Source organism: Bufo bufo, chromosome 9 (assembly GCF_905171765.1).
Source record: "Bufo bufo chromosome 9, aBufBuf1.1, whole genome shotgun sequence".
Taxonomy (NCBI): domain Eukaryota; kingdom Metazoa; phylum Chordata; class Amphibia; order Anura; family Bufonidae; genus Bufo; species Bufo bufo.
In genome coordinates, this window is record NC_053397.1 from 170,730,943 (window position 1) to 170,758,929 (window position 27,987).

At 45.6% G+C, this 27,987-nt stretch overlaps 1 protein-coding gene across 2 annotated transcripts in view; it reads right to left on the bottom strand.

The window, feature by feature from the left end:
• KCTD17 (potassium channel tetramerization domain containing 17) overlaps positions 1 to 3,743 on the bottom strand; it is a 38,100-nt gene extending 34,357 nt beyond the window's left edge. The window contains exons 1-2 of one of the 2 annotated variants that reach the window (XM_040407539.1): positions 3,219 to 3,743; positions 2,924 to 3,032 (exon numbers count right to left, since the gene is read on the bottom strand). In XM_040407539.1, coding sequence (XP_040263473.1) covers positions 2,924 to 3,032; positions 3,219 to 3,404 — 295 coding nt within the window. In that variant the 5' untranslated portion in view covers positions 3,405 to 3,743. The remainder of the gene's footprint in view (positions 1 to 2,923; positions 3,033 to 3,218) is intronic. The other variant, XM_040407538.1, reaches the window with a different exon arrangement.
• Positions 3,744 to 27,987: the final 24,244 nt, after the last annotated feature.

The window sequence follows — 27,987 nt, forward strand, 5'->3', positions numbered from 1 at the left end:
AGCAAAATCAAGAGGCAGGTTCAGGACAGATGAGGGCACAGAGGCAGTTCCTAGGCCATGCCAACTAAGAGTGGTGTCAGAGGAACCCATCGATTCCTAGCTGTGTGTATCTGTTGTCACTTGAGATGATGTTGAAGAGCGAGTCAACCATTCCAGTACAGCGGGACTGTTGGTCAAAACACAACCAGAGGACGACAGTGGCAGCTCTGGCCTGTTGCTGTGGCTGCTACCAACCCCCTTCTTCTGCTGCTACTTGTGCCAGCTACAGCAACATTTTTGCCATTGCCCGTTCCTTTGGAGGGCCCAGGCAACTGTCTGTTGGCCATAGTCTACAGTAACTGTATCGGTAAAGTAACGGATTAACTAAGAGTGTGGCAGTAGTTGAACAAGATGCACACGTGATATATTAGACCACCCTTTCATACTGAGGCACAGTAAGTCTATGTATAAAATAACAGATTAACTATGAATGCTGCAGCAGTTGAACAAGATGCATGCGGCAATATATTAGACCGCCCTTTCATACTGAGGCACAGTAAGTCTATGTATAAAATAACAGATTAACTATGAATGTGGCAGTAGTTAAACAAGATGCTCAGGTGATTAAACACAGCCTGTACTGCCCCTGCTGTCTCCCTATGTTCTCCATACAGTCTCAAAAAACTCTCCCTACTATATCCCTGTACTGTCTCTGCACTCTCCTTATCCAGTATTCTTCTATTAATAGCTTTATAAAACACTGTCCATAGAGCATAAGTGTCTGTCACGTCTCTCCCTATGCTCAGCTCACAGGACAATGGCTGAGGCTTTTATAGGGCTGTGACATCACATGGGATGGCTATCTGTGGATTGCCTGGCTGCACGGCATTATGAGCGACCTCACGTTCCCGGACTTCTTACTTTAACTTTGTAACACATGCAGGTGCCATTTGAAAAAAAAAAAAAAAGATTCGTTACCACGATGAGCGAGGAAATTCAGAATCGTGGTGAATCAAATTTTTTCTAAACTTCGAATTGAATTCCACTTTGGATGCTTAGATTCTTTCAACATTAGTCATCAGTATGAGTCACCAGAATATAAATGGTGAACAGAATCAAAGGCACAAGGGTCTGTACATTATGTAGTGGCCGTGCAAGCATACTAAAGCTCACATTCAAGACCATTCCTGGAAATTACACAGTGGACAGAACCTTCCATTCACTCCAAAGTTTCTGCAACTGATCTGTGGAGTATGGGGTGTCAAACCACTGCCTATCTGATATTGATGATGCAGTACCCCAGACCTGGAGTCATCTGCAAAGTTTGGTCTGTTATGTAAGATTTGAAATGCTAATGTAATGCACATTATCAGACATGTACAGAGTTAACCATAAAAGAGGTTGTCCAAATTATTTTTTGTATGTTTCTAACTAAGCAAATGTTCAGGGTTTTCAATTCATTTACTTTATTTACACTAGTTTTGTTCTCCTAGTTATCTGAGGATCACATGACCTGTGATGTCAGCTTATTTCCCTGCTCTGATGACGTTCTGTGCAGAAGCCTGAGAGAGCAGGAGGGAGCAGGTCTGCCTGGGAAGGTCACTGTGAGGGCTCTGTTGGTTGGAGCAACAAGCCACCCCCCCCCCCCCCCTCCTGCTCTATGATCTGCTGACTGAGCTGTCTGTCCTGTGTCTCCCCTCCCACTGGATTCTTCAGAAAACTTTAACTCCTTCTACCATCAGCAGTACAGTCTCAGGTTTGGAGGCTCTGGCTCAGGTACTGAGCATCTGCAGGATTTCCTCTTCTCCAGGCACAGGATCTTTCCTCCCCCCTCACCCTGCAAACACAGAGTCCTCTCCTCTGTACTCTTCTGCTGGTTGTGAGGAAGTATCTACAGAGCATTATACAAGAACAGGAAGGGGGGAAGATCCTGTGTGTATCATCAATGTCATTGTACTGTACAGCTGGGACTTGTAGTCCTACGCATACAGCATGAGTATCCCAGCAGTCATATGCAGACAGGGCAGCAATGTTATTCACTTGCTTTGCAGAGCAGGGGGAGGGGAAAGGCAGTCTTAGTTGAGACCCTCAGAGATTGTTGTTACATGTCCCCACAGGTCTGCAACTGCATGTCAACAAAGGGCCAGAACAGAATTAGGGAAATAAGGAAATATAATTCTTTTTTGCCTAAAACTTGTTTATCCTATGTATATATTACAGACCATCAGATTTTCAGTGCTTTTTTTTTTAAACATAACTCGGAAAACCCCTTTAAAGAATTCCAGACCCTGATGCAGCAAATGGGAAACAAGTTAAGATACCCTATACACCCCAGACTAAAAGGACACTACAGCTACGGTTGCCATATTGTAGTTGCTAGAGATCCCAATAACAAAAACTTTAGCAAGAAAAGTAGTGACTAGAGGGCTATTGCTGCAACAAATGGCCGAACGCATGCTTAGACATCTGGAGGGAATTTGCACTGTGTACAGATAACTGCTGGATGTACTACAACTCTTATTGTACACACATAGTAAAGAGAGATTTTTGTTAAGTTCAATCTGGCCTGGTCTCTGCTTCTCTTTACACCACATCTTGGCAAACGCATTTCCATCATGTGCCCTGCCTAGCAACCACATGGACATTAACACAATGGGCACCCCCAAACCACCATGGTTAAAGGGAGTTCTTCGAGGGAACACAGAGTGCCACTCCTTCACTGTACAGACCACAGGGAGCAACGGCCTGAAGGAATACAGCATGACACATCATCAGGGCCACTACTACTCCCATCCTTTGCTCCGACTCTTCAGAGGCTCACTGCAATTATAGTTGGCATGCCAACTACCAATTACTATTCAGCAAATACAATACAAATTACTAAGGAATTTGATTACATATATATGTAACAAGAAAATAGTTAATAGTTAATGAGAGATTTTACCTTCGATGGATACATTCTTGTCTATTACCAGTTTACCATACCGCAAGTACCGTAAGATTGCACCGAAGTACGATGGGTCCCGGTCAATAAGAAATGCCCCAGTCTCATCCTAAAAACATAATAGATACAAAGATGAAGCACATGAAGGTTAAATATTAAATAATACACATAGAAATGTCACCGACTACAAAACAGAAGTGAAGCGGCAAAGGTATGGTAACATTAGCAATATGATAGGAAAGGAAAAAACAGGTGGTAGAAGTAAGAAAAGAAAGATGTAGTCTGTGTGTCTCACCGTCTCAGACAACAACTGGGACTCCTGGCAGAGCCGGCAAAGGAAAGAGTTGGGCTCCTGGCACAGGGTTTGTTTTGTTGTAAGGAACACTGTACCTCCCACATTCAGACGCACCCACTTTCCTCCATCAGATGCATTTCTCTGGGTGGAAGGGTCATCAGGAACCTCAGGTGGTGGCCTCTCCATCTTCTTAATTAATTTACTTGTGTCATGCACCAGTCTCTACTAATTGTGCATCCACTTTCTTTCAGATGCAACAACACAGAGGCAGTGGAATCTGGGATATCCAGTTTCTACAGAACTCTGTGCCCCTGTATAATTCCAGCGCAGCTGATGTTCATGATTCACTCCTCGCTCGCCTCGGTCTGACTATATGTTCACTAATCACTCTTTAATCAGGAATTATTTTCCCTTTCATTCCCGTCGTGCCTCTTGCTTCTGTGCCACAGTCGTTCTGATCACCACACCCTCTCTCATGGGATAGGTTGCCACCACAGGTGTGCTTTGCTCAGATACCTATCTCACTGACTCTCTGAGTCCCATCTGTCTTTGGATTATGTTTCTCGCTTCCACAGCAAGCTGTCAGCAGCAACTCTTACCCTGCAAATCCCGTTCTCTGATTTTGACTTCTGAAAGAGAAACCCCTTCAGTGCCAAATGAAACTTGTCTCCTCTAGCATTGCATAGACCACAATGACTATACAAAATTCAAATAACACAAAATGAAAGTCCTGGAAATTTCATATAGTACACAGCCCATATGACTACTATAAAGGCATAAGTGCTAAGTCTTCCTTGTAGACTAGGGCTATATCACACCAGTCCACAGGGATCCTCTCTTCAACTCGAGGAAATTATGTTAAAAATGAAAATAATAAAATATGAATAAAATATAACAAAATAAAAAAAAATCTTAGCACTATATACATATGAAATGTGTTTTAAATGTTGAATAATATTTCCTCGCTTTAAATTGACATCCATGGTACCAATAGCTAATCAAAACTTCCGAATTTTTTAAACTTCACACAGGAAAGCGAGTGGTTGTACTCATCTAACCAGGGGTGTAGCTATAGGGGAAATAGGGCCCCCTCAACAGTATTATACAATGACATTATATATAGTTATCAGGGGGAGAAAACAGACCTGGATCGCACATCCACAATGCTATGCTTTGATCTAATTTAACTTGCTTCTCAGCGCTATATTAACATGCTCAGCCCCCCATACTTCATGCTGTACAAGAGGCATTAGTGTACAGTTTGATCAAAAGGCACAAGCCCACTCACCACGCCAAGGTCGCCTCTTTGAGTGGGACCTACTCTGACAGAGAGGCGCAGGTGACAAAGCGGCACTTCCCTAGTAGGCGGCAGGACCCAGGAGTCAAACAGCATCTCTGCTGTCCGACAATGCCACCCCTGGCACTGGGTCCCACCAACCCACCAGCACAGCGCCACAAAAACAAAGGCCACTACGCAGTACTGCACCATGTGAACAGTTGTCTAACACAACATGTCCATTGCTATCAGGAGCTACAGGTCAATGTCAGACAGCAGGGTTGCTGTTTTGTAGTGTACGGGAACTGTAATACCCGTCACTACCAAAGTGTCACTTGGTGTGCTGTCGTCCCTCCTAATTATGGGGAAGTTGTTATGTGTCAGTTTTATAAAATGTCATGTAATGCAATGCTATGTGTTTCCCTGTTACTATGACACTTGCATGTACAGGCTTGCTAGGGGTGTCATTCCAGCTTCTAGTCGCTAGAGGGAGCTAGGGAGCCCTAGTTTATATAAGGCCCAGACAAGGAAGTAAAAGTCAGTCTAGACCACAGCTCAGAAGTTTCTAGAGCCTGAGGAAGTGTCCAGAAGTTGAGAGAGACAGAGAAGCAAAGATCAGGAAAGCAAGAGGTACTCAGAAAGACAGAGGAGGTACTTATTAAAGCTATAGCCAAGGAGATAAAGCCAGAACTAGGTTAATGGGCCTTGGTGAAGATATGCTATATTCCAGGATCAGACAGAATTAGAGTGCTAGCTCCTGTGCTGCAAGTCCTGTGTTCAACACTCTGTAATTACCTTGCTGTAACTGAATTGCCTGCATCGACCGAATTGCAAAATCGACTGTATGCCAAGGAACTGCGATTCCAATATTGTCTCTGCTTGAAAACTACTAAAGTTGGAGTTCTGTTTTAATACTACGTTTCCTCAATTTATTCCTGCATCCGCAAACGGCGTGCCACCGTTTACTTGGCACTGGCGTCACGAACTATTTCTACCTATACCTGCCCTTGCAGAGAGTCAGCCGTACCAGGTTAGTGTCTATTGCACTACATCACCCAGAAACACCTATTGCACACAACTTGAGTACGCTGCACCTCTCTTTTGGCGTCACGAACAGGATACGCACGCTTTCTAGTGCAAGAAGCGTGAACTTTGTGCCTTATACAGTTGCCCTGTGACCAAAGTGACAATTTGCCTGTTTTATTCAAGTGGACTTTGTGGACTGAAAATCATACCCAAAGTGTACCAAAAACCTCTAAAAAGCGCTGTGCAGTGTTGCGCTACCCAGAGGAAGAAAATCGCCGCATTGGAGTGTGGTTTTGTGGACTTTTTACAATCCTGCTTGCTGTCAGTGAATGGACAGCGTTTTGCTAAAGATGGCCACCGGCTGCCTGGAGTAAAGTTTCCCGCGCCGCTGAGGACATTCGTGGGCGGATCCCTGCAAAGACACAGAGAGTCCCGCCCCTCTTCATCATCGCACCGCCGCGGCCCTGCTTCTCCTGCGTCACCGCGGTCTCAGGACGTCCGGAACCTCGCGAGACTTGGCCTGCGGAAGACCAGCGATACCGGTAAGCACTTGTAACCGGAGGGAAGGGGATTGTTCCGGCCCCTTTAGTCGCCAGCGGCCACCTCTCAATTGACTACCATGTCAGAGCCAGGAGTGCCTGAGCAGCCGGCCCCGGGAGAGCTTGCGGCTCCTAATCATCCTACAGCCCCCAGCATGATGCCCTTTACCATGCCTTACTATTTCGGGGCCCCATGGTTCCCTCGCTACAGGGGAGAGACCCATACCCTAAGGGACTTTAAAGAAAAGTTGCTGGCACTATTCCGATTGTACCCTATAAATGCCGACCAGCAAATGGAAATCCTGCTAGCGCAGCTGGAGGGAGCTGCCCGCAGGGAGGTATTATCCTGGCCTGCTACTGAGCGGAGTACTCTAGAACAGATATTCACCCGCCTCAGGGCCACTTTTGAAACTAGGACTGCCTCAGAGATAAAGATGCACTTCTTTGGCAAGAAACAGAAGTCCGGTGAGTCCCTCCGTGACTATGCCCTATCACTTCAGGAGGCTTTAGGGGCTGTAATTCAGATAGATCCCAAGGAGGCTGATAACCAGGACCAGACCCTGAGGGAACAATTTATCAACGGGGTGTCTAGTGAACAAATAAGGACCCAGTTAAAGATGCTGTCCGCCCAGCACCCTAACAGTGCCTTTCTGGACTTTAAAGAACTGGCTATAAAAATTCTGGGGTCCACAGTATCTCCTGAGTTGAGCGCCCTATCTGAGTCATCAGCCTGCAAGCCAAAACCGCTTGTCACTAACCGAGCTGAGGCCGGCCAAGCTGTTCAAGTGTCAGCTACCGATACTATTGCCATGCTGACAGAGCAAGTAAATCACCTCACTAAAAGTTTAGAGAAAGTGTGCAGAAAAATAGAGGAATGGGAAAAACCCATAATGCTAGATGAAGAATTCCTGTCACCTCCTAGGCCGTTCCCACCTCCTTACCAAGAGACTCACCCCAGGGATCCTGGGAGGCGTAATAGAGGTCGCAAGAAGCCCGTGTGTACATACTGCAAAAAGCTGGGACACACAGAATCCACGTGCTGGCAGTTAAACGGGCAACCCCTGAGGCTGAGGACCACCCCTCGGGAGGTAGAACACTAGGTCCAGAGGATCCAAATTGGATGCCACGTTATGTAGGATCCCATCCTAAAATCAATATAGAGATCAACGGGGTCCCCTTTGAAGCCCTATTAGATACTGGGTCTCAGGTCACTACTATTCAGCTGCCTGCATTTGAAAAGTTCTGGGACACCAACCAGTTGACCCAACCGCCTGAATCCTGGGTGGAAATTATCGCCAGCAATGGCAAACCAGTAAAGGTTCATGGATACTGGGAACCCACCCTGCAGGTGGGAGAAGTAACCCTGCCTCAACAGGGAGTGATCGTAGTACAGGCCGGTGACAGAGGAGGACATCCTGTCATTCTAGGCACCAATGTCTTCAAAAACTGTTATTCAGAAATACTTGCTGTATTACATCAGACTTTGGCCACTGCTTCCTCTGCATCCAGGAGGGTGATTCAAAAGACTATCACTGTGTTAAGTGCCCAGCAGAGGTTTGCTAATGGGAAAGGAGAAATTTGTACTGCCAGGATCCGTGATATTAAGCCTGTGACTTTGCCTCCTAATTCTCAAACTCTTTTGTGGTGTCGTGCTGTCCTGGGAGTCGAAGGCCGAGATTATCCAGCCCTGGTGGAACCACTCCAGATGGAGGATTATCCTTATGTGAGAGCTGCCAAGTGCCTGGTGAACGTCTCCCAAGGTAAAGTACCTGTCCGTCTGATTAATCTGAGTAATCATCCTGTTGCGCTTACTAAGCATTGCCCTGTTGCCCAGCTGTCCCAGGTGTCCTTCCAAGACATCATTCGTCTTCCAGTGACAGAAAAGCCGCCAGCTGCAGACAGCAGATGTTCGCCGGTGACCCAGCCACAAGTGCCCTGGTGGGAAGAGCTCCATGTCGGGGACGAGAATACCCCCCAACGGCAACAAGAAGGGATTATACAGCTTGTCAAGGAGCACCACCAGGCCTTCAGTAAGCATGCCACTGATTATGGAGAGGTGAGTGCCATACAACACACCATACCTACTGGCTCTCATCCTCCTATCAAGGAGAGGTACAGACCCTTACCACCTACCTCATATCAGACTGTAAAAGAAATGATCCAAGAGATGAAAGACTCTAATGTAATCCGGGACAGCCGTAGTCTGTGGGCTGCACCCCTGGTCCTTGTAAAGAAGAAGGACGGTGGTGTCCGTTTCTGTGTGGATTATAGGAAAATTAATCAAATAACCCACAAAGATGCATACCCACTGCCCCGCATTGAGGAGTCACTAACTGCTCTGGGCTCCTCTGCCTATTTCTCCACATTGGACTTGACCAGTGGCTACTGGCAAGTACCCATGGCCCCTGCAGATAGGGAAAAGACTGCCTTCACTACTCCCATGGGTCTGTTCGAATTCAATTGTATGCCGTTCGGGCTATGTAATGCCCCAGGAACTTTCCAGAGACTAATGGAACGGTGTTTGGGTCACAAAAACTTCGAAACAGTGCTGCTGTATCTTGATGACGTCATTGTGTACTCAAAAACATATGAGGACCATCTGAAACATTTGGCAGAAGTATTTGAAATCCTTATCAAATATGGCTTGAAGGTAAAGCCATCCAAGTGTCACCTGCTCAAACCTGCAGTAAGATACCTGGGGCATGTAGTAAGTGGAGAGGGAGTGCAACCTGACCCTGATAAATTAGCAGCTGTCCGTAATTGGCCGGTTCCTACTACTGTCAAAGAGGTGAGGAGTTTCCTGGGTTTTGCCGGCTACTATAGACGTTTTATCCCCCATTTTGCTCAAATAGCTGATCCTATCCAGGAGCTCTTGAGGGGGCAACCCAAAAAAAAGAGTCCTAGAACTCCTGTGCCCATTGAGTGGAATGAGAAAAGAGAGATAGCGTTCCAATTGCTAAAAAAGAAACTGACCGAGCCTCCAGTGTTAGGTTATCCAGATTATAGCAAGCCTTTCAATCTTTATACCGATGCTAGCAAGCGAGGCCTGGGAGCTGTGTTAGCCCAAGTCCAAGAGGGAAAAGAGAGAGTGATAGCATATGCAAGCCGCTCCCTGAAAGGAGCTGAGAAAAATGACCAGAATTATAGTTCCTTCAAACTAGAGTTCCTGGCATTAGTGTGGGCGGTGACAGAAAAATTCAAGGATTATCTAGCCGCCACCCCGTTCATTGCATTCACTGACAATAACCCTCTGGCACATCTAAATACAGCTAGATTGGGGGCCTTGGAGCAGAGATGGGCCTCTCGCCTTGCCAACTATAATTTCTCTGTAAAGTATCGTGCTGGACGTACTAATGATAATGCTGATGCTTTATCCAGGCTTCCCACAGAGACAGCTCCTGATGATGTGCGAGATGCTTGGGAAGATGTAGAGATGCCGGCTTTCTATAACAAATTTGCTCAACAGGATCAGGCTCGAGCTACCAATAACAGAGCGGCAGTTCCTTCACCCTCCAGTAGGCCTGAACCTAAAGAAGAAAGGTGGGTGAAACTACAGTCTGAAAGTAGAGTGCTGGGTGAGTTGTTGGACTTCATTACTAGTGGCAGAGCCCCTGAGAGGATTCGGCGTAAGAGTGCAGATCCTGAGCTCATCAAACTGTGGAGACAGCGCCATCAACTCTTCATACAAAAGGGCCTGTTGCTACGGAGAAGCCTAGACCCAGTGTCCAACGAAAGAGTACACCAGATTCTCATACCCCGACGAGATGCAGGTATGGTGTTGGATATGTACCACAATCAATCCGGTCACTTTGGGGTCCAAAAGACTGAAGCTACTATCCGCCAGCGGTTTTACTGGGTAGGCATGAGAGAAGACATGGAGAAGTGGTGTCGAGAGTGTGTAGCCTGTGCCTTGAAACGAAGTGAGCACCATGATCAGAGGGCACCACTGAGACCCATTGTAAGTACCCGTCCTCTTGAACTTGTCGCCATCGACCATGTAAAACTGGAGCCTAGTCGCTCAGGGTATGCTTATGCCATGACTATTATTGACCATTTCACAAAGTTTGTTGTAGCAGTGCCTGTGAGAGACCAGACAGCCAAGACTACAGCCGAAATGTTCTGGAAGCACTTCCTCCTGCCCTATGGATGTCCAGAAAAGATCCTCACCGATCAAGGACCTGCTTTTGAGTCCCATCTGTTCCATGAACTGTGCCGCTTACACAACTGTAAGAAGATCCGGACGACGGCCTACCATCCTCAAGGTAACGGATTATGTGAAAAAATGAATCAGACCTTGATAGAGATGCTGAGGGCCATGCCTCCTGAGAACAGAGGAGATTGGCCCAGTCTGTTGCCACAGCTCATGTTCACATACAATCATACCATACATTGTTCCACCGGGTATACCCCTTTTTACTTGATGTTTGGGCGCCAAGGGACATTGCCTGCTGATCATTCATTGGACATACATGTGCCTGATTGCATTAACCCATTACCTAACACCGACTGGGTTGCTGAGCACCAAAGGCGATTGGATGCAGCCAAAGCCATTGTTCAGGAACGTATGGACCTTGCTAGAGACCGACAGCAGAGAGACTATGATCAGGCAGCCCATGCAGAACCCTTGACCATAGGGGCCGTGGTATGGTTAAAGAATAACCGTCGTACCAGCAAATTGGACAGTAAGTGGGAGCGAAGTCCTTATGTTGTCACTGCAATCCCAAATGTTGGAACTCACACTTATGAGATCACCCGGGAAGACAAGGGATCCCAAATTGTACACCGAAACCGGTTGAAACTCTGCCTGACGCCAGAACCTAGTGCCGAGAGTTCTGGATCAGAATATCCGGTGTCAGAGTCAGCCATACAGCCCGAGGATCCTATGCAGGCTGTTAGTAATCTGAGGTATGACGCTGATCCCATGCATTGGCTTCTGACACCTTGGTTGAACTTGCTGGTGCCTGCTCTGGCACCTACTGTAGCTTCACCTCCAGCAGAGCCGGTTCAAGATGCTCCGGGTCCAGTTCCCCCTCTAGTGGATATTGTTGTTCCAGTTGTTCCTGTTGTTCCAGTTGTTCCTGACCAAGGTCTCACGGATGGAGACCCTCCTGTTGCTCCTCTCTCGTCTACCTCGTTGCTAAGGGGAGAGGAGACCCCTGTTTTGAGAAGGTCTACCCGGATGACCAGGGGACGCCCACCAGTCCGTTTAGGAGACTTTGATTATTCTGGTGGTGTCTCCTCCCAAACAGTTGCCACGGGCAATACCTTACTTGACATTTGTGCGCAAGAATGGACTCCTCCACGTGAGCCCTTGCCTGTGATACACCCACGGGAAACTCCTGGGTAGTTCCGTTATTTTGCTGTTCTATCATGGACTTATTCATTGTCATGGACTATCCTGGTTATAATGTTACGCTGTGCCAGGTCAGCGCCCCCGTTCCATTCATTATCCTGAGAGAAGAGAACGACGCCCCTTGTCACCACACTTCACCTTTGCCAATTGGACCGGATGTAAATATAAATGCAGATGAATTACATGTATGTATGCCTGCATGTCTCTTTTTCTATTTCAGGTAGAGATCCCAGTTGGGCGACCCATGATGGAGTACGAGGTCGTACTCAGCTTAAAGCAGTGGGGTATGTAGTGTACGGGAACTGTAATACCCGTCACTACCAAAGTGTCACTTGGTGTGCTGTCGTCCCTCCTAATTATGGGGAAGTTGTTATGTGTCAGTTTTATAAAATGTCATGTAATGCAATGCTATGTGTTTCCCTGTTACTATGACACTTGCATGTACAGGCTTGCTAGGGGTGTCATTCCAGCTTCTAGTCGCTAGAGGGAGCTAGGGAGCCCTAGTTTATATAAGGCCCAGACAAGGAAGTAAAAGTCAGTCTAGACCACAGCTCAGAAGTTTCTAGAGCCTGAGGAAGTGTCCAGAAGTTGAGAGAGACAGAGAAGCAAAGATCAGGAAAGCAAGAGGTACTCAGAAAGACAGAGGAGGTACTTATTAAAGCTATAGCCAAGGAGATAAAGCCAGAACTAGGTTAATGGGCCTTGGTGAAGATATGCTATATTCCAGGATCAGACAGAATTAGAGTGCTAGCTCCTGTGCTGCAAGTCCTGTGTTCAACACTCTGTAATTACCTTGCTGTAACTGAATTGCCTGCATCGACCGAATTGCAAAATCGACTGTATGCTTAGGAACTGCGATTCCAATATTGTCTCTGCTTGAAAACTACTAAAGTTGGAGTTCTGTTTTAATACTACGTTTCCTCAATTTATTCCTGCATCCGCAAACGGCGTGCCACCGTTTACTTGGCACTGGCGTCACGAACTATTTCTACCTATACCTGCCCTTGCAGAGAGTCAGCCGTACCAGGTTAGTGTCTATTGCACTACATCACCCAGAAACACCTATTGCACACAACTTGAGTACGCTGCAGTTTGACTCCTGGGTCCCGCCGCCTACTAAGGAAGTGCCGCTTTGTCACTGCATTGTGCTGCACCTCTTTGTCAGAGTAGGTCCCACTCAAAGAGGCGACCTTGGCGTGGTGAGTGGGCTTATGCCTTTTGATCAAAATGTACACTTATGTAGTGTACGGGGGCTGTAATACCCGTCACTACCAAAGTGTCACTTGTTGTGCTGTCGTCCCTCCTAATTATGGGAAGTTGGTATATGTCAGTTTTATAAAATGTCATGTAATGTATGTATTTTCCTGTTACTGAAACTTGCATGTACAGGCCTGCTAGGGGTGTCATTCCAGCTTCTAGTCAATAGAGGGAGCTAGGGAGCCCTAGTTTATATAAGGCCCAGACAAGGAAGTAAAAGTCAGTCTAGACCACAGCTCAGAAGTTTCTAGAGCCTGAGGAAGTGTCCAGAAGTTGAGAGAGACAGAGAAGCAAAGATCAGGAAAGCAAGAGGTACTCAGAAAGACAGAGGAGGTACTGATTAAAGCTATAGCCAAGGAGATAAAGCCAGAACTAGGTTAATGGGCCTTGGTGAAGATATGCTATATTCCAGGATCAGACAGAAATAGAGTGCTAGCTCCTGTGCTGCAAGTCCTGTGTTCAACACTCTGTAATTACCTTGCTGTAACTGAATTGCCTGCATCGACCGAATTGCAAAATCGACTGTATGCCAAGGAACTGCGATTCCACTATTGTCTCTGCTGGAAAACTACTAAAGTTGGAGTTCTGTTTTAATACTACGTTTCCTCAATTTATTCCTGCATCCGCAAACGGCGTGCCACCGTTTACTTGGCACTGGCGTCACGAACTATTTCTACCTATACCTGCCCTTGCAGAGAGTCAGCCGTACCAGGTTAGTGTATATTGCACTACATCACCCAGAAACACCTATTGCACACAACTTGAGTACGCTGCACTTCTCTTTTGGCGTTCCACGAACAGGATACGCACGCTTTCTAGTGCAAGAAGCGTGAACTTTGTGCCTTATACCGTTGCCCTGTGACCAAAGTGACAATTTTCCTGTTTTATTCAAGTGGACTTTGTGGACTGAAAATTCTACCCAAAGTGTACCAAAAACCTCTAAAAAGCGCTGTGCAGTGTTGCGCTACACAGAGGAAGAAAATCACCGCATTGGAGTGTGGTTTTGTGGACTTTTTACAATCCTGCTTGCTGTCAGTGAATGGACAGCGTTTTGCTAAAGATGGCCACCGGCTGCCTGGAGTAAAGTTTCCCGCGCCGCTGAGGACTTTCGTGGGCGGATCCCTGCAAAGACACAGAGAGTCCCGCCCCTCTTGATCATCGCACCGCCGCGGCCCTGCTTCTCCTGCGTCATCGGGTGCTCAGGACGTCCGGAACCTCGCGAGACTGGACCTGCGCAAGCCCGACGATACCGGTAAGCACTTGTAACCGGAGGGAAGGGGAGTGTACCGGCCCCTTTAGTCGCCAGCGGCCACCTCTCAACAGACTACCATGTCAGAGCCAGGAGTGCCTGAGCAGCCGGCCCCAGGAGAGCTTGCGGCTCCTGATCATCCGGCGGCCCCCAGCATGATGCCCTTTACCATGCCTTACTATTTCGGGGCCCCATGGTTCCCCCGCTACAGGGGAGAGACCCATACCCTAAAGGACTTTAAAGAAAAGTTGCTGGCACTATTCCGATTGTACCCTATAAATGCCGACCAGCAAATGGAAATCATGCTGGCGCAACTGGAGGGGGCTGCCCGCAGGGAAGTGTTATCATGGCCTGCTACTGAGCGGAGTACTTTAGAACAGATCTTCACCCGCCTCAGGGCCACTTTTGAAACTAGGACTGCCTCAGAGATAAAGATGCACTTCTTTGGCAAGAGACAGAAGCCCGGTGAGTCCCTCCGTGACTATGCCCTATCACTTCAGGAGGCTTTAGGGGCTGTAATCCAGATAGATCCCAAAGAGGCTGATAACCGGGACCAGACCCTGAGGGAACAATTTATCAACGGGGTGTCTAGTGAACAAATAAGGACCCAGTTAAAGATGCTGTCCGCCCAGCACCCTAACAGTGCCTTTCTGGACTTTAAAGAACTGGCTATAAAAATTTTGGGGTCCACAGTATCTCCTGAGTTGAGCGCCCTATCTGAGTCATCAGCCTGCAAGCCAAAACCGCTTGTCACTAACCGAGCTGAGGCCGGCCAAGCTGTTCAAGTGTCAGCTACTGATACTATTGCCATGCTGACAGAGCAAGTAAATCACCTCACTAAAAGTCTAGAGAGAGTGTGCAGAAAAATAGAGGAATGGGAAAAACCCATAATGCTAGAAGAAGAATTCCTGTCACCTCCTAGGCCGTTCCCACCTCCTTACCAAGAGACTCACCCCAGGGATCCTGGGAGGCGTAATAGAGGTCGCAAGAAGCCCGTGTGTACATACTGCAAAAAGCTGGGACACACAGAATCCACGTGCTGGCAGTTAAACGGGCAACCCCTGAGGCTGAGGACCACCCCTCGGGAGGTAGAACACTAGGTCCAGAGGATCCAAATTGGATGCCACGGTATGTAGGATCCCATCCTAAAATCAATATAGAGATCAACGGGGTCCCCTTTGAAGCCCTATTAGATACTGGGTCTCAGGTCACTACTATTCAGCTGCCTGCATTTGAAAAGTTCTGGGACACCAACCAGTTGACCCAACCGCCTGAATCCTGGGTGGAAATTATCGCCAGCAATAGCAAACCAGTAAAGGTTCATGGATACTGGGAACCCACCCTGCAGGTGGGAGAAGTAACCCTGCCCCAACAGGGAGTGATCGTAGTACAGGCCGGTGACAGAGGAGGACATCCTGTCATTCTAGGCACCAATGTCTTCAAAAACTGTTATTCAGAAATACTTGCTGTATTACATCAGACTTTGGCCACTGCTTCCTCTGCATCCAGGAGGGTGATTCAAAAGACTATTACTGTGTTAAGTGCCCAGCAGAGGTTTGCTAATAGGAAAGGAGAAATTTGTACTGCCAGGATCCGTGATATTAAGCCTGTGACTTTGCCTCCTAATTCTCAAACTCTTTTGTGGTGTCGTGCTGTCCTGGGAGTCGAAGGCCGAGATTATCCAGCCCTGGTGGAACCAATCCAGATGGAGGATTATCGTTATGTGAGAGCTGCCAAGTGCCTGGTGAACGTCTCCCAAGGTAAAGTACCTGTCCGTCTGATTAACCTGAGTAATCATCCTGTTGCGCTTACTAAGCATTGCCCTGTTGCCCAGCTGTCCCAGGTGTCCTTCCAAGACATCATTCGTCTTCCAGTGACAGAAAAGCCGCCAGCTGCAGACAGCGGATGCTCGCCGGTGACCCAGCCACAAGTGCCCTGGTGGGAGGAGCTCCATGTCAGGGACGAGACTACCCCCCAACAACAACAAGAAGGGATTATACAGCTTGTCAAGGAGCACCACCAGGCCTTCAGTAAGCATGCCACTGATTATGGAGAGGTGAGTGCCATACAACACACTATACCTACTGGCTCTCATCCTCCTATCAAGGAGAGGTACAGACCTTTACCGCCTACTTCATATCAGACTGTAAAGGAAATGATCCAAGAGATGAAGGACTCTAATGTAATCCGGGACAGCCGTAGTCCGTGGGCTGCACCCCTGGTCCTTGTAAAGAAGAAGGACGGTGGTATCCGTTTCTGTGTGGATTATAGGAAAATTAATCAAATAACCCACAAAGATGCATACCCACTGCCCCGCATTGAGGAGTCACTAACTGCTCTGGGCTCCTATGCCTATTTCTCCACATTGGACTTGACCAGTGGCTACTGGCAAGTACCCATGGCCCCTGCAGATAGGGAAAAGACTGCCTTCACTACTCCCATGGGCCTGTTCGAATTCAATTGTATGCCGTTCGGGCTATGTAATGCCCCAGGAACTTTCCAGAGACTAATGGAGCGGTGTTTGGGTCACAAAAACTTCGAAACAGTGCTGCTGTATCTAGATGACGTCATTGTGTACTCAAAAACATATGAGGACCATCTGAAACATTTGGCAGAAGTATTTGAAATCCTTATCAAATATGGCTTGAAGGTAAAGCCATCCAAGTGTCACCTGCTCAAACCTGCAGTAAGATACCTGGGGCATGTAGTAAGTGGAGAGGGAGTGCAACCTGACCCTGATAAATTAGCAGCTGTCCGTAATTGGCCGGTTCCTACTACTGTCAAAGAGGTGAGGAGTTTCCTTGGTTTTGCCGGCTACTATAGACGTTTTATCCCCCATTTTGCTCAAATAGCTGATCCTATCCAGGAGCTCTTGAGGGGGCAACCCAAAAAGAGTCCTAGAACTCCTGTGCCCATTGAGTGGAATGAGAAAAGAGAGATAGCGTTCCAATTGCTAAAAAAGAAACTGACCGAGCCTCCAGTGTTAGGTTATCCAGATTATAGCAAGCCCTTCCATCTCTATACTGATGCTAGCAAGCGAGGCCTGGGAGCTGTGTTAGCCCAAATCCAAGAGGGAAAAGAGAGAGTGATAGCATATGCAAGCCGCTCCCTGAAAGGAGCTGAGAAAAATGACCAGAATTATAGTTCCTTCAAACTAGAGTTCCTGGCATTAGTGTGGGCGGTGACAGAAAAATTCAAGGATTATCTAGCCGCCACCCCGTTCATTGCATTCACTGACAATAACCCTCTGGCACATCTGAATACAGCTAGATTGGGGGCCTTGGAGCAGAGATGGGCCTCTCGCCTTGCCAACTATAATTTCTCTGTAAAGTATCGTGCTGGACGTACTAATGATAACGCTGATGCTTTATCCAGGCTTCCCACAGAGACAGCTCCTGATGATGTGCGAGATGCTTGGGAAGATGTAGAGATGCCGGCTTTCTATAACAAATTTGCTCAACAGGATCAGGCTCGAGCTACCAATAACAGAGCTGCAGTTCCTTCACCCTCCAGTAGGCCTGAACCTAAAGAAGAAAGGTGGGTGAAACTACAGTCTGAAAGTAGAGTGCTGGGTGAGTTGTTGGACTTCATTACTAGTGGCAGAGCCCCTGAGAGGATTCGGCGTAAGAGTGCAGATCCTGAGCTCATCAAACTGTGGAGACAGCGCCATCAACTCTTCATACAAAAGGGCCTGTTGCTACGGAGAAGCCTAGACCCAGTGTCCAACGAAAGAGTACACCAGATTCTCATACCCCGACGAGATGCAGGTATGGTGTTGGAGATGTACCACAATCAATCCGGTCACTTTGGGGTCCAAAAGACTGAAGCTACTATCCGCCAGCGGTTTTACTGGGTAGGCATGAGAGAAGACATGGAGAAGTGGTGTCGAGAGTGTGTAGCCTGTGCCTTGAAACGAAGTGAGCACCATGATCAGAGGGCACCACTGAGACCCATTGTAAGTACCCGTCCTCTTGAACTTGTCGCCATCGACCATGTAAAACTGGAGCCTAGTCGCTCAGGGTATGCTTATGCCATGACTATTATTGACCATTTCACAAAGTTTGTTGTAGCAGTGCCTGTGAGAGACCAGACAGCCAAGACTACAGCCGAAATGTTCTGGAAGCACTTCCTCCTGCCCTATGGATGTCCAGAAAAGATCCTCACCGATCAAGGACCTGCTTTTGAGTCCCATCTGTTCCATGAACTGTGCCGCTTACACAACTGTAAGAAGATCCGGACGACGGCCTACCATCCTCAAGGTAACGGATTATGTGAAAAAATGAATCAGACCTTGATAGAGATGCTGAGGGCCGTGCCTCCTGAGAACAGAGGAGATTGGCCCAGTCTGTTGCCACAGCTCATGTTCACATACAATCATACCATACATTGTTCCACCGGGTATACCCCTTTTTACTTGATGTTTGGGCGCCAAGGGACATTGCCTGCTGATCATTCATTGGACATACATGTGCCTGATTGCATTAACCCATTACCTAACACCGACTGGGTTGCTGAGCACCAAAGGCGATTGGATGCAGCCAAAGCCATTGTTCAGGAACGTATGGACCTTGCTAGAGACCGACAGCAGAGAGACTATGATCAGGCAGCCCATGCAGAACCCTTGACCATAGGGGCCGTGGTATGGTTAAAGAATAACCGTCGTACCAGCAAATTGGACAGTAAGTGGGAGCGAAGTCCTTATGTTGTCACTGCAATCCCAAATGTTGGAACTCACACTTATGAGATCACCCGGGAAGACAAGGGATCCCAAATTGTACACCGAAACCGGTTGAAACTCTGCCTGACGCCAGAACCTAGTGCCGAGAGTTCTGGATCAGAATATCCGGTGTCAGAGTCAGCCATACAGCCCGAGGATCCTATGCAGGCTGTTAGTAATCTGAGGTATGACGCTGATCCCATGCATTGGCTTCTGACACCTTGGTTGAACTTGCTGGTGCCTGCTCCGGCACCTACTGTAGCTTCACCTCCAGCAGAGCCGGTTCAAGATGCTCCGGGTCCAGTTCCCCCTCTAGTGGATATTGTTGTTCCAGTTGTTCCTGTTGTTCCAGTTGTTCCTGACCAAGGTCTCACGGATGGAGACCCTCCTGTTGCTCCTCTCTCGTCTACCTCGTTGCTAAGGGGAGAGGAGACCCCTGTTTTGAGAAGGTCTACCCGGATGACCAGGGGACGCCCACCAGTCCGTTTAGGAGACTTTGATTATTCTGGTGGTGTCTCCTCCCAAACAGTTGCCACGGGCAATACCTTACTTGACATTTGTGCGCAAGAATGGACTCCTCCACGTGAGCCCTTGCCTGTGATACACCCACGGGAAACTCCTGGGTAGTTCCGTTATTTTGCTGTTCTATCATGGACTTATTCATTGTCATGGACTATCCTGGTTATAATGTTACGCTGTGCCAGGTCAGCGCCCCCGTTCCATTCATTATCCTGAGAGAAGAGAACGACGCCCCTTGTCACCACACTTCACCTTTGCCAATTGGACCGGATGTAAATATAAATGCAGATGAATTACATGTATGTATGCCTGCATGTCTCTTTTTCTATTTCAGGTAGAGATCCAAGTTGGGCGACCCATGATGGAGTACGAGGTCGTACTCAGCTTAAAGCAGTGGGGTATGTAGTGTACGGGAACTGTAATACCCGTCACTACCAAAGTGTCACTTGGTGTGCTGTCGTCCCTCCTAATTATGGGGAAGTTGTTATGTGTCAGTTTTATAAAATGTCATGTAATGCAATGCTATGTGTTTCCCTGTTACTATGACACTTGCATGTACAGGCTTGCTAGAGGTGTCATTCCAGCTTCTAGTCGCTAGAGGGAGCTAGGGAGCCCTAGTTTATATAAGGCCCAGACAAGGAAGTAAAAGTCAGTCTAGACCACAGCTCAGAAGTTTCTAGAGCCTGAGGAAGTGTCCAGAAGTTGAGAGAGACAGAGAAGCAAAGATCAGGAAAGCAAGAGGTACTCAGAAAGACAGAGGAGGTACTTATTAAAGCTATAGCCAAGGAGATAAAGCCAGAACTAGGTTAATGGGCCTTGGTGAAGATATGCTATATTCCAGGATCAGACAGAATTAGAGTGCTAGCTCCTGTGCTGCAAGTCCTGTGTTCAACACTCTGTAATTACCTTGCTGTAACTGAATTGCCTGCATCGACCGAATTGCAAAATCGACTGTATGCCAAGGAACTGCGATTCCACTATTGTCTCTGCTGGAAAACTACTAAAGTTGGAGTTCTGTTTTAATACTACGTTTCCTCAATTTATTCCTGCATCCGCAAACGGCGTGCCACCGTTTACTTGGCACTGGCGTCACGAACTATTTCTACCTATACCTGCCCTTGCAGAGAGTCAGCCGTACCAGGTTAGTGTCTATTGCACTACATCACCCAGAAACACCTATTGCACACAACTTGAGTACGCTGCAGTTTGACTCCTGGGTCCCGCCGCCTACTAAGGAAGTGCCGCTTTGTCACTGCATTGTGCTGCACCTCTTTGTCAGAGTAGGTCCCACTCAAAGAGGCGACCTTGGCGTGGTGAGTGGGCTTATGCCTTTTGATCAAAATGTACACTTATGTAGTGTACGGGGGCTGTAATACCCGTCACTACCAAAGTGTCACTTGTTGTGCTGTCGTCCCTCCTAATTATGGGAAGTTGGTATATGTCAGTTTTATAAAATGTCATGTAATGTATGTATTTTCCTGTTACTGAAACTTGCATGTACAGGCCTGCTAGGGGTGTCATTCCAGCTTCTAGTCAATAGAGGGAGCTAGGGAGCCCTAGTTTATATAAGGCCCAGACAAGGAAGTAAAAGTCAGTCTAGACCACAGCTCAGAAGTTTCTAGAGCCTGAGGAAGTGTCCAGAAGTTGAGAGAGACAGAGAAGCAAAGATCAGGAAAGCAAGAGGTACTCAGAAAGACAGAGGAGGTACTTATTAAAGCTATAGCCAAGGAGATAAAGCCAGAACTAGGTTAATGGGCCTTGGTGAAGATATGCTATATTCCAGGATCAGACAGAAATAGAGTGCTAGCTCCTGTGCTGCAAGTCCTGTGTTCAACACTCTGTAATTACCTTGCTGTAACTGAATTGCCTGCATCGACCGAATTGCAAAATCGACTGTATGCCAAGGAACTGCGATTCCACTATTGTCTCTGCTGGAAAACTACTAAAGTTGGAGTTCTGTTTTAATACTACGTTTCCTCAATTTATTCCTGCATCCGCAAACGGCGTGCCACCGTTTACTTGGCACTGGCGTCACGAATTATTTCTACCTATACCTGCCCTTGCAGAGAGTCAGCCGTACCAGGTTAGTGTATATTGCACTACATCACCCAGAAACACCTATTGCACACAACTTGAGTACGCTGCACTTATGCCTCTTGTACAGCATGCAGTATGGGGGGCTGTACTGTACACTTCAACATGGTGCTGAGAAGCGAGTTTGATAAGATCAAAGCATAGCATTGTGGATGTGGGATCCAGTTCAGTTTTTCTCCCCTTTGACACATTATATATAGTGACATTGTAGGAAACGGACGGAGCGGCTGCCAGGCCTCGTCTGAGAGCGCAATCTTGACTAGCCTCAGGAGTGGGGGTTTTACAGGAGTTGAAAGTTACGAAAACATTGCAGGGGGAGGAGGGCCCATTCAAAAATTTGCAATGGGGCTCGGTCATTTCTAGTTACAGCATTGCATCTAACAGTAGTTCTGTGGCTGTTTTAGGGATACAAATACAAAAACTAATTCTGGAACAATATAGAATGAATGAGTTAAGGTCACAGTGGCTCAACCAGCCTAAAATTATGGTTCAGGTGTACACACTCCACGACAGACCCACCATTGACCGAGTAATTTAGAAATATATAAAATGGAGGGCAGTCTGCTATCTGGTGTTGCACAGATTGATTCTATAATAAAAAATAATACTTTCCTAATTAAGTGCCAGTATAATATTTGTTGTAAATCCTTTAAATTTACTATTAAATATATTTGCATAGTACATTGATCTTTTTCACTCTCCATTGTTTTCTCTTTTTTCTTATTTCTTTCTTTTTCTCTTACTCATCATTCTTTATCTATCCTTCTTTCTTTTCGTTAGAATTTTGATGTTTTTTTTGTTTTGCATATGTAAAGGTTTTTAATTTCCCCCACTACAACTTTGGATACATTTTCTACTTATATAGGTATAGAAAAATGGAAAAGACGAGAGGAAAAAATGTTTGAAAAAATATTACATCAAAAACCCAATCCCACAGGAAATCACAAATTCCACTAAATATGTATACACAGATTTAAAGGAGAGATCAAAAAGATACCCTAGACAAGAGATAGGAAATGAAATAGCTACATTCTGCAAAAATGTTGAAACCGATATACGTAAATTGAAAAAGAGTCAAGTAAATAAAAAAGAAGTAGAGGCCATAAAAGAGCTACAATCATTACAAAACATCACAATCAGCCAGCAGACAAAGGAGTGGCCATTGTTATTTTAGAAACTGGCCAGTATGACCAAGAATGTAGGAGACAGCTACAGGATGAATCCACCTATAGTGTATTAAACGTGACCCTACTAATAAAAATCATAAGCAATTAATTGAACTTTGTAATTGGGGACAAGATAAGGGAATCCTCTTAGAACGAGAATATAACTACATAATAGAGATACACAGAAGATTTCCAGACTTCTACTGTATCACTAAGATACACAAAAATTATAATCAGCCACTTGGAAGACCGATTGTCTCAGGCATTGGGTCGATTACTTCTAATTTATCACAATATATAGATAAAATTCTTCAACCTGTAGGCAAAAAGATTCCATCATACATAAAAGATACGACAGATATTATCTTAATAGTAGAGAAATTAGAATATAAGGACAACTGGATAATAGGTACAATGGATATGAATTCACTAAATACAGTTATTGAACATTCACAAGGCATAATGGCCCTTAGAAAACAATTGGACACAAATAGTTCTTTACATGATGATCAAATTGCCTTTATATTAGAAAGGGTTGAATGTATACTTACCCACAATTATTTTAGATATTAATCATATTACTATGTTCAGAAGAGGGGAACAGCCATGGGTACCAGATTTGCCCCCAGTTATGCTAACCTCTTCATGGCCCAATGGGAAGAAGATATTCGATCCAAGCTGGGGACAAGTCTGGTACTCTGGTGACATTATATAGATGATATTATTTTTGTCTGGCAAGATACAGTGGACAATCTAGATATTTTACTTCAAGAAATTAAGTAAATGATAGGAATTTGAGTTTTACTACTACGGTAGTATAAGTAGAACACAAGTAGAATTTTTGGATTTAACTATAAAGATCGATAATCAAATTGATATGTAGCACATACTGTAAACCAGTTACGAAAAACAGTTATATTTTATACTCCAGCTGCCATCTCCCTAGATGGCTCTTTAATATTCTAACTAGCCAATTTAGGAGGATTAAGCGTAATTGTACTAATCAAGCACAATTTGAAAATGAGCCCATTGAACTAAAACAATTATTTATAGAAAAAGATTATCCTGAGAAGATGGTGGACTCATCCCTTGAAAAGGTAAAATGTATGAATAGAGCTGACTTTTTCATGACCACCAAAAAGGAAATAATACAAGACGATAATCTCCGTATCATTTTGCCTTTTCATGCACAATATAAAAGCATAGAAAAAATAATCAACAAATACTGGCATCATCTTCTAAGAGATAAAATTATAGGTTCAACATTAACTACCACTCCTCAAATAATATATACAAAGGCCCCTAATCTAGGAATAAAAATTGCTCCTACTATAAAGCCAAAGACCATTGGGATAAAATCAAATTGGTTATCCCTAACGGGCGTTTATAGATGTGGCAGATGCAATAATTGTAAGATCACCAATTTCCCCCAAAAAAGTATGGAGATATGTTCAACACACAATACTTTCATTTTACGATCAAAGACCACCTCACTTGTGATTTTACTCATTTAATATATTTATTACAATGTCCATGTCGGAAACAATATATAGGTAGAACCAAATGTACACTAAAGAAAAGGATAGCAGAACATGTCACAAATATCAGAAAAGGTTTCGAACAACATACGGTCTCTATTGTTGCTCTAGAAAAAATTAGAAGGCAATGGAGAGGTGGCAATCTTATAACGAATAGTGATGAGCGGCTGGGGCAATATTCGAATTTGCGAAATTTTGAGAATATTTTGTAGAATATTCGTCATATATTCGAGAATTCGAGATTATTTTCTTGATCGTGAAAAATCGGCAATGTAATATTCGTGTAATGCGCTCAAAATACAGGCGTGGGTCACTATAGCTACATTTTTCAAGCTTCTAGAAGTTTCCTGAGACTGGAGAAAATGGTTGGCATGATGCAAAAATTTTGGCGCAATACGTGCAACTTCATATTTTAACAGGTCTGACTACTTATTAGTAATTGTTGCACTAAGTATTGACGTGAACTTGTGACATCACAGCACTATGTATGTATGTAGCACTATATCTGTACTATAGCACTATATCTGTTGAATGTATGTATGCACAGCATAGCCCGCTACACTATATCACTATCTAACCTACACTGACTATCTCCCACTAACTATCTGTATTATATACAGTTGCAAGAAAAAGTATGTGAACCCTTTGGAATGATATGGATTTCTGCACAAATTGGTCTTAAAATGTGATCTGATCTTCATCTAAGTCACAACAATAGACAATCACAGTCTGCTTAAACTAATAACACACAAAGAATTAAACGTTACCATGTTTTTATTGAACACACCATGTAAACATTCACAGTGCAGGTGGAAAAAGTATGTGAACCCCCTAGACTAATGACATCTCCAACAGCTAATTGGAGTGAGGTGTCAGCCAACTGGAGTCAAATCAATGAGATGAGATTGAAGGTGTTGGTTACAGCTGCCCTGCCCTATAAAAAACACACACCAGTTCTGGGTTTGCTTTTCACAAGAAGCATTGCCTGATGTGAATGATGCCTCGCACAAAAGAGCTCTCAGAAGACCTACGATGAAGAATTGTTGACTTGCATAAAGCTGTAAAGGGTTATAAAAGTATCTCCAAAAGCCTTGCTGTTCATCAGTCCACGGTAAGACAAATTGTCTATAAATGGAGAAAGTTCAGCACTGCTGCTACTCTCCCTAGGAGTGGCCGTCCTGTAAAGATGACTGCAAGAGCACAGTGCAGACTGCTCAATGAGGTGAAGAAGAATCCTAGAGTGTCAGCTAAAGACTTACAAAAGTCTCTTGCATATGCTAACATCCCTGTTAGCGAATCTACGATACGTAAAACACTAAACAAGAATGGATTTCATGGGAATATACCACAGAGGAAGCCACTGCTGTCCAAAAAAAAAAACATTGCTGCACAATTACAGTTTTCACAAGAACACCTGGATGTTCCACAGCAGTACTGGCAAAATATTCTGTGGACAGATGAAACCAAACTTGAGTTGTTTGGAAGAAACACACAACACTATGTGTGGAGAAAAAGAGGCACAGCACACCAACATCAAAACCTCATCCCAACTGTGAAGTATGGTGGTGGGGGCACCATGGTTTGGGGCTGCTTAGCTGCGCCAGGGCCTGGACAGATTGCTATCATCGAAGGAAAAATGAATTCCCAAGTTTATCAAGACATTTTGCAGGAGAACTTAAGGCCATCTGTCCACCAGCTGAAGCTCAACATTAGATGGGTGTTGCAACAGGACAACGACCCAAAGCATAGAAGTAAATCAACAACAGAAAGGCTTAAACAGAACAAAATACGCCTTCTGGAGTGGCCCAGGCAGAGTCCTAACCTCAACCCGATTGAGATGCTGTGGCATGACCTCAAGAAAGCCATTCACACCAGACATCCCAAGAATATTGCTGAAACAGTTCTGTAAAGAGGAATGGTCAAGAATTACTCCTGACCATTGTGCACGTCTGATCTGCAACTACAGGAAACGTTTGGTTGAAGTTATTGCTGCCAAATGAGGTTCAACTAGTTATTAAATCCAAGGGTTCACATACTTTTTCCACCTGCACTGTGAATGTTTACATGGTGTGTTCAATAAAAACATGGTAACATTTAATTCTTTGTGTGTTATTAGTTTAAGCAGACTATGATTGTCTATTGTTGTGACTTAGATGAAGATCAGATCACATTTTATGACCAATTTGTGCAGAAATCCATATCATTCCAAAGGGTTCACATACTTTTTCTTGCAACTGTATATAAGCTAACTAACTAACTATCTAATGTAATGACACAAGGAAGCAGAGAGCACAGAAAAAACACTGCTGTCTCTCTCAGATCTGCAAAATGCTGCATACAAGGGCTGCCGGGGAGGTTCTAATATAGTAAGGGGTAGGCAACTTTCCTATTGGTTTCTAGGGATCTTGCTAAGCTCAGACAAAGACATTGCAGCCTTCTCATTGGCCCACAAGCAAGAAGGGAGGTTACTGTTGAAAAAAAAATCTAGAATATTCAAAATTACGAATATATATCACTATATTATAAATATTAGCAAATTCTCTAAGTGCCGATATTCGTGAATAATATTCGAATATTTGAACCCAACACTAATAACTGATATGTCAAGAGCATTTGATACTACACTGCTCAAAAAAATAAAGGGAACACAAAAATAACACATCCTAGATCTGAGTTAATTAAATATTCTTCTGAAATACTTTGTTCTTTACATAGTTGAATGTGCTGACAACAAAATCACACAAAATAAAAAAAATGGAAATCAAATTTTTCAACCCATGGAGGTCTGGATTTGGAGTCACACTCAAAATTAAAGTGGAAAAACACACTACAGGCTGATCCATCTTTGATGTAATGTCCTTAAAACAAGTCAAAATGAGGCTCAGCAGTGTGTGTGGCCTCCACGTGCCTGTATGACCTCCCTACAACGCCTGTGCATGCTCCTGATAAGGTGGCGGACGGTCTCCTGAGGGATCTCCTCCCAGACCTGGACTAAAGCATCTGCCAACTCCTGGACAGTCTGTGGTTCAACGTGACGTTGGTGGATAGAGCGAGACATGATGTCCCAGATGTGCTCAATTGGATTCAGGTCTGGGGAACGGGCGGGCCAGTCCATAGCATCAATGCCTTCGTCTTGCAGGAACTGCTGACACACTCCAGCCACATGAGGTCTAGTATTGTCTTGCATTAGGAGGAACCCAGGGCCAACCGCACCAGCATATGGTCTCACAAGGGGTCTGAGGATCTCATCTCGGTACCTAATGGCAGTCAGGCTACCTCTGGCGAGCACATGTAGGGCTGTGCGGCCCTCCAAAAAAATGCCACCCCACAACATTACTGACCCAATGCCAAACCGGTCATGCTGGAGGATGTTGCAGGCAGCAAAACGTTCTCCACGGCGTCTCCAGACTCTGTCACGTCTGTCACATGTGCTCAGTGTGAACCTGCTTTCATCTGTGAAGAGCACAGGGCGCCAGTGGCGAATTTGCCAATCTTGGTGTTCTCTGGCAAATGCCAAACGTCCTGCACGGTGTTGGGCTGTAAGCACAACCCCCACCTGTGGACGTCGGGCCCTCATATCACCCTCATGGAGTCTGTTTCTGACCGTTTGAGCAGACACATGCACATTTGTGGCCTGCTGGAGGTCATTTTGCAGGGCTCTGGCAGTGCTCCTCCTGTTCCTCCTTGCACAAAGGCGGAGGTAGCGGTCCTGCTTCTGGGTTGTTGCCCTCCTACGGCCTCCTCCACGTCTCCTGATGTACTGGCCTGTCTCCTGGTAGCGCCTCCATGATCTGGACACTACGCTGACAGACACAGCAAACCTTCTTGCCACAGCTCGCATTGATGTGCCATCCTGGATAAGCTGCACTACCTTGGCCACTTGTGTGGGTTGTAGACTCTGTCTCATGCTACCACTAGAGTGAAAGCACCACCAGCATTCAAAAGTGACCAAAACATCAGCCAGGAAGCATAGGAACTGAGAAGTGGTCTGTGGTCACCACCTGCAGAACCACTCCTTTATTGGGGGTGTCTTGC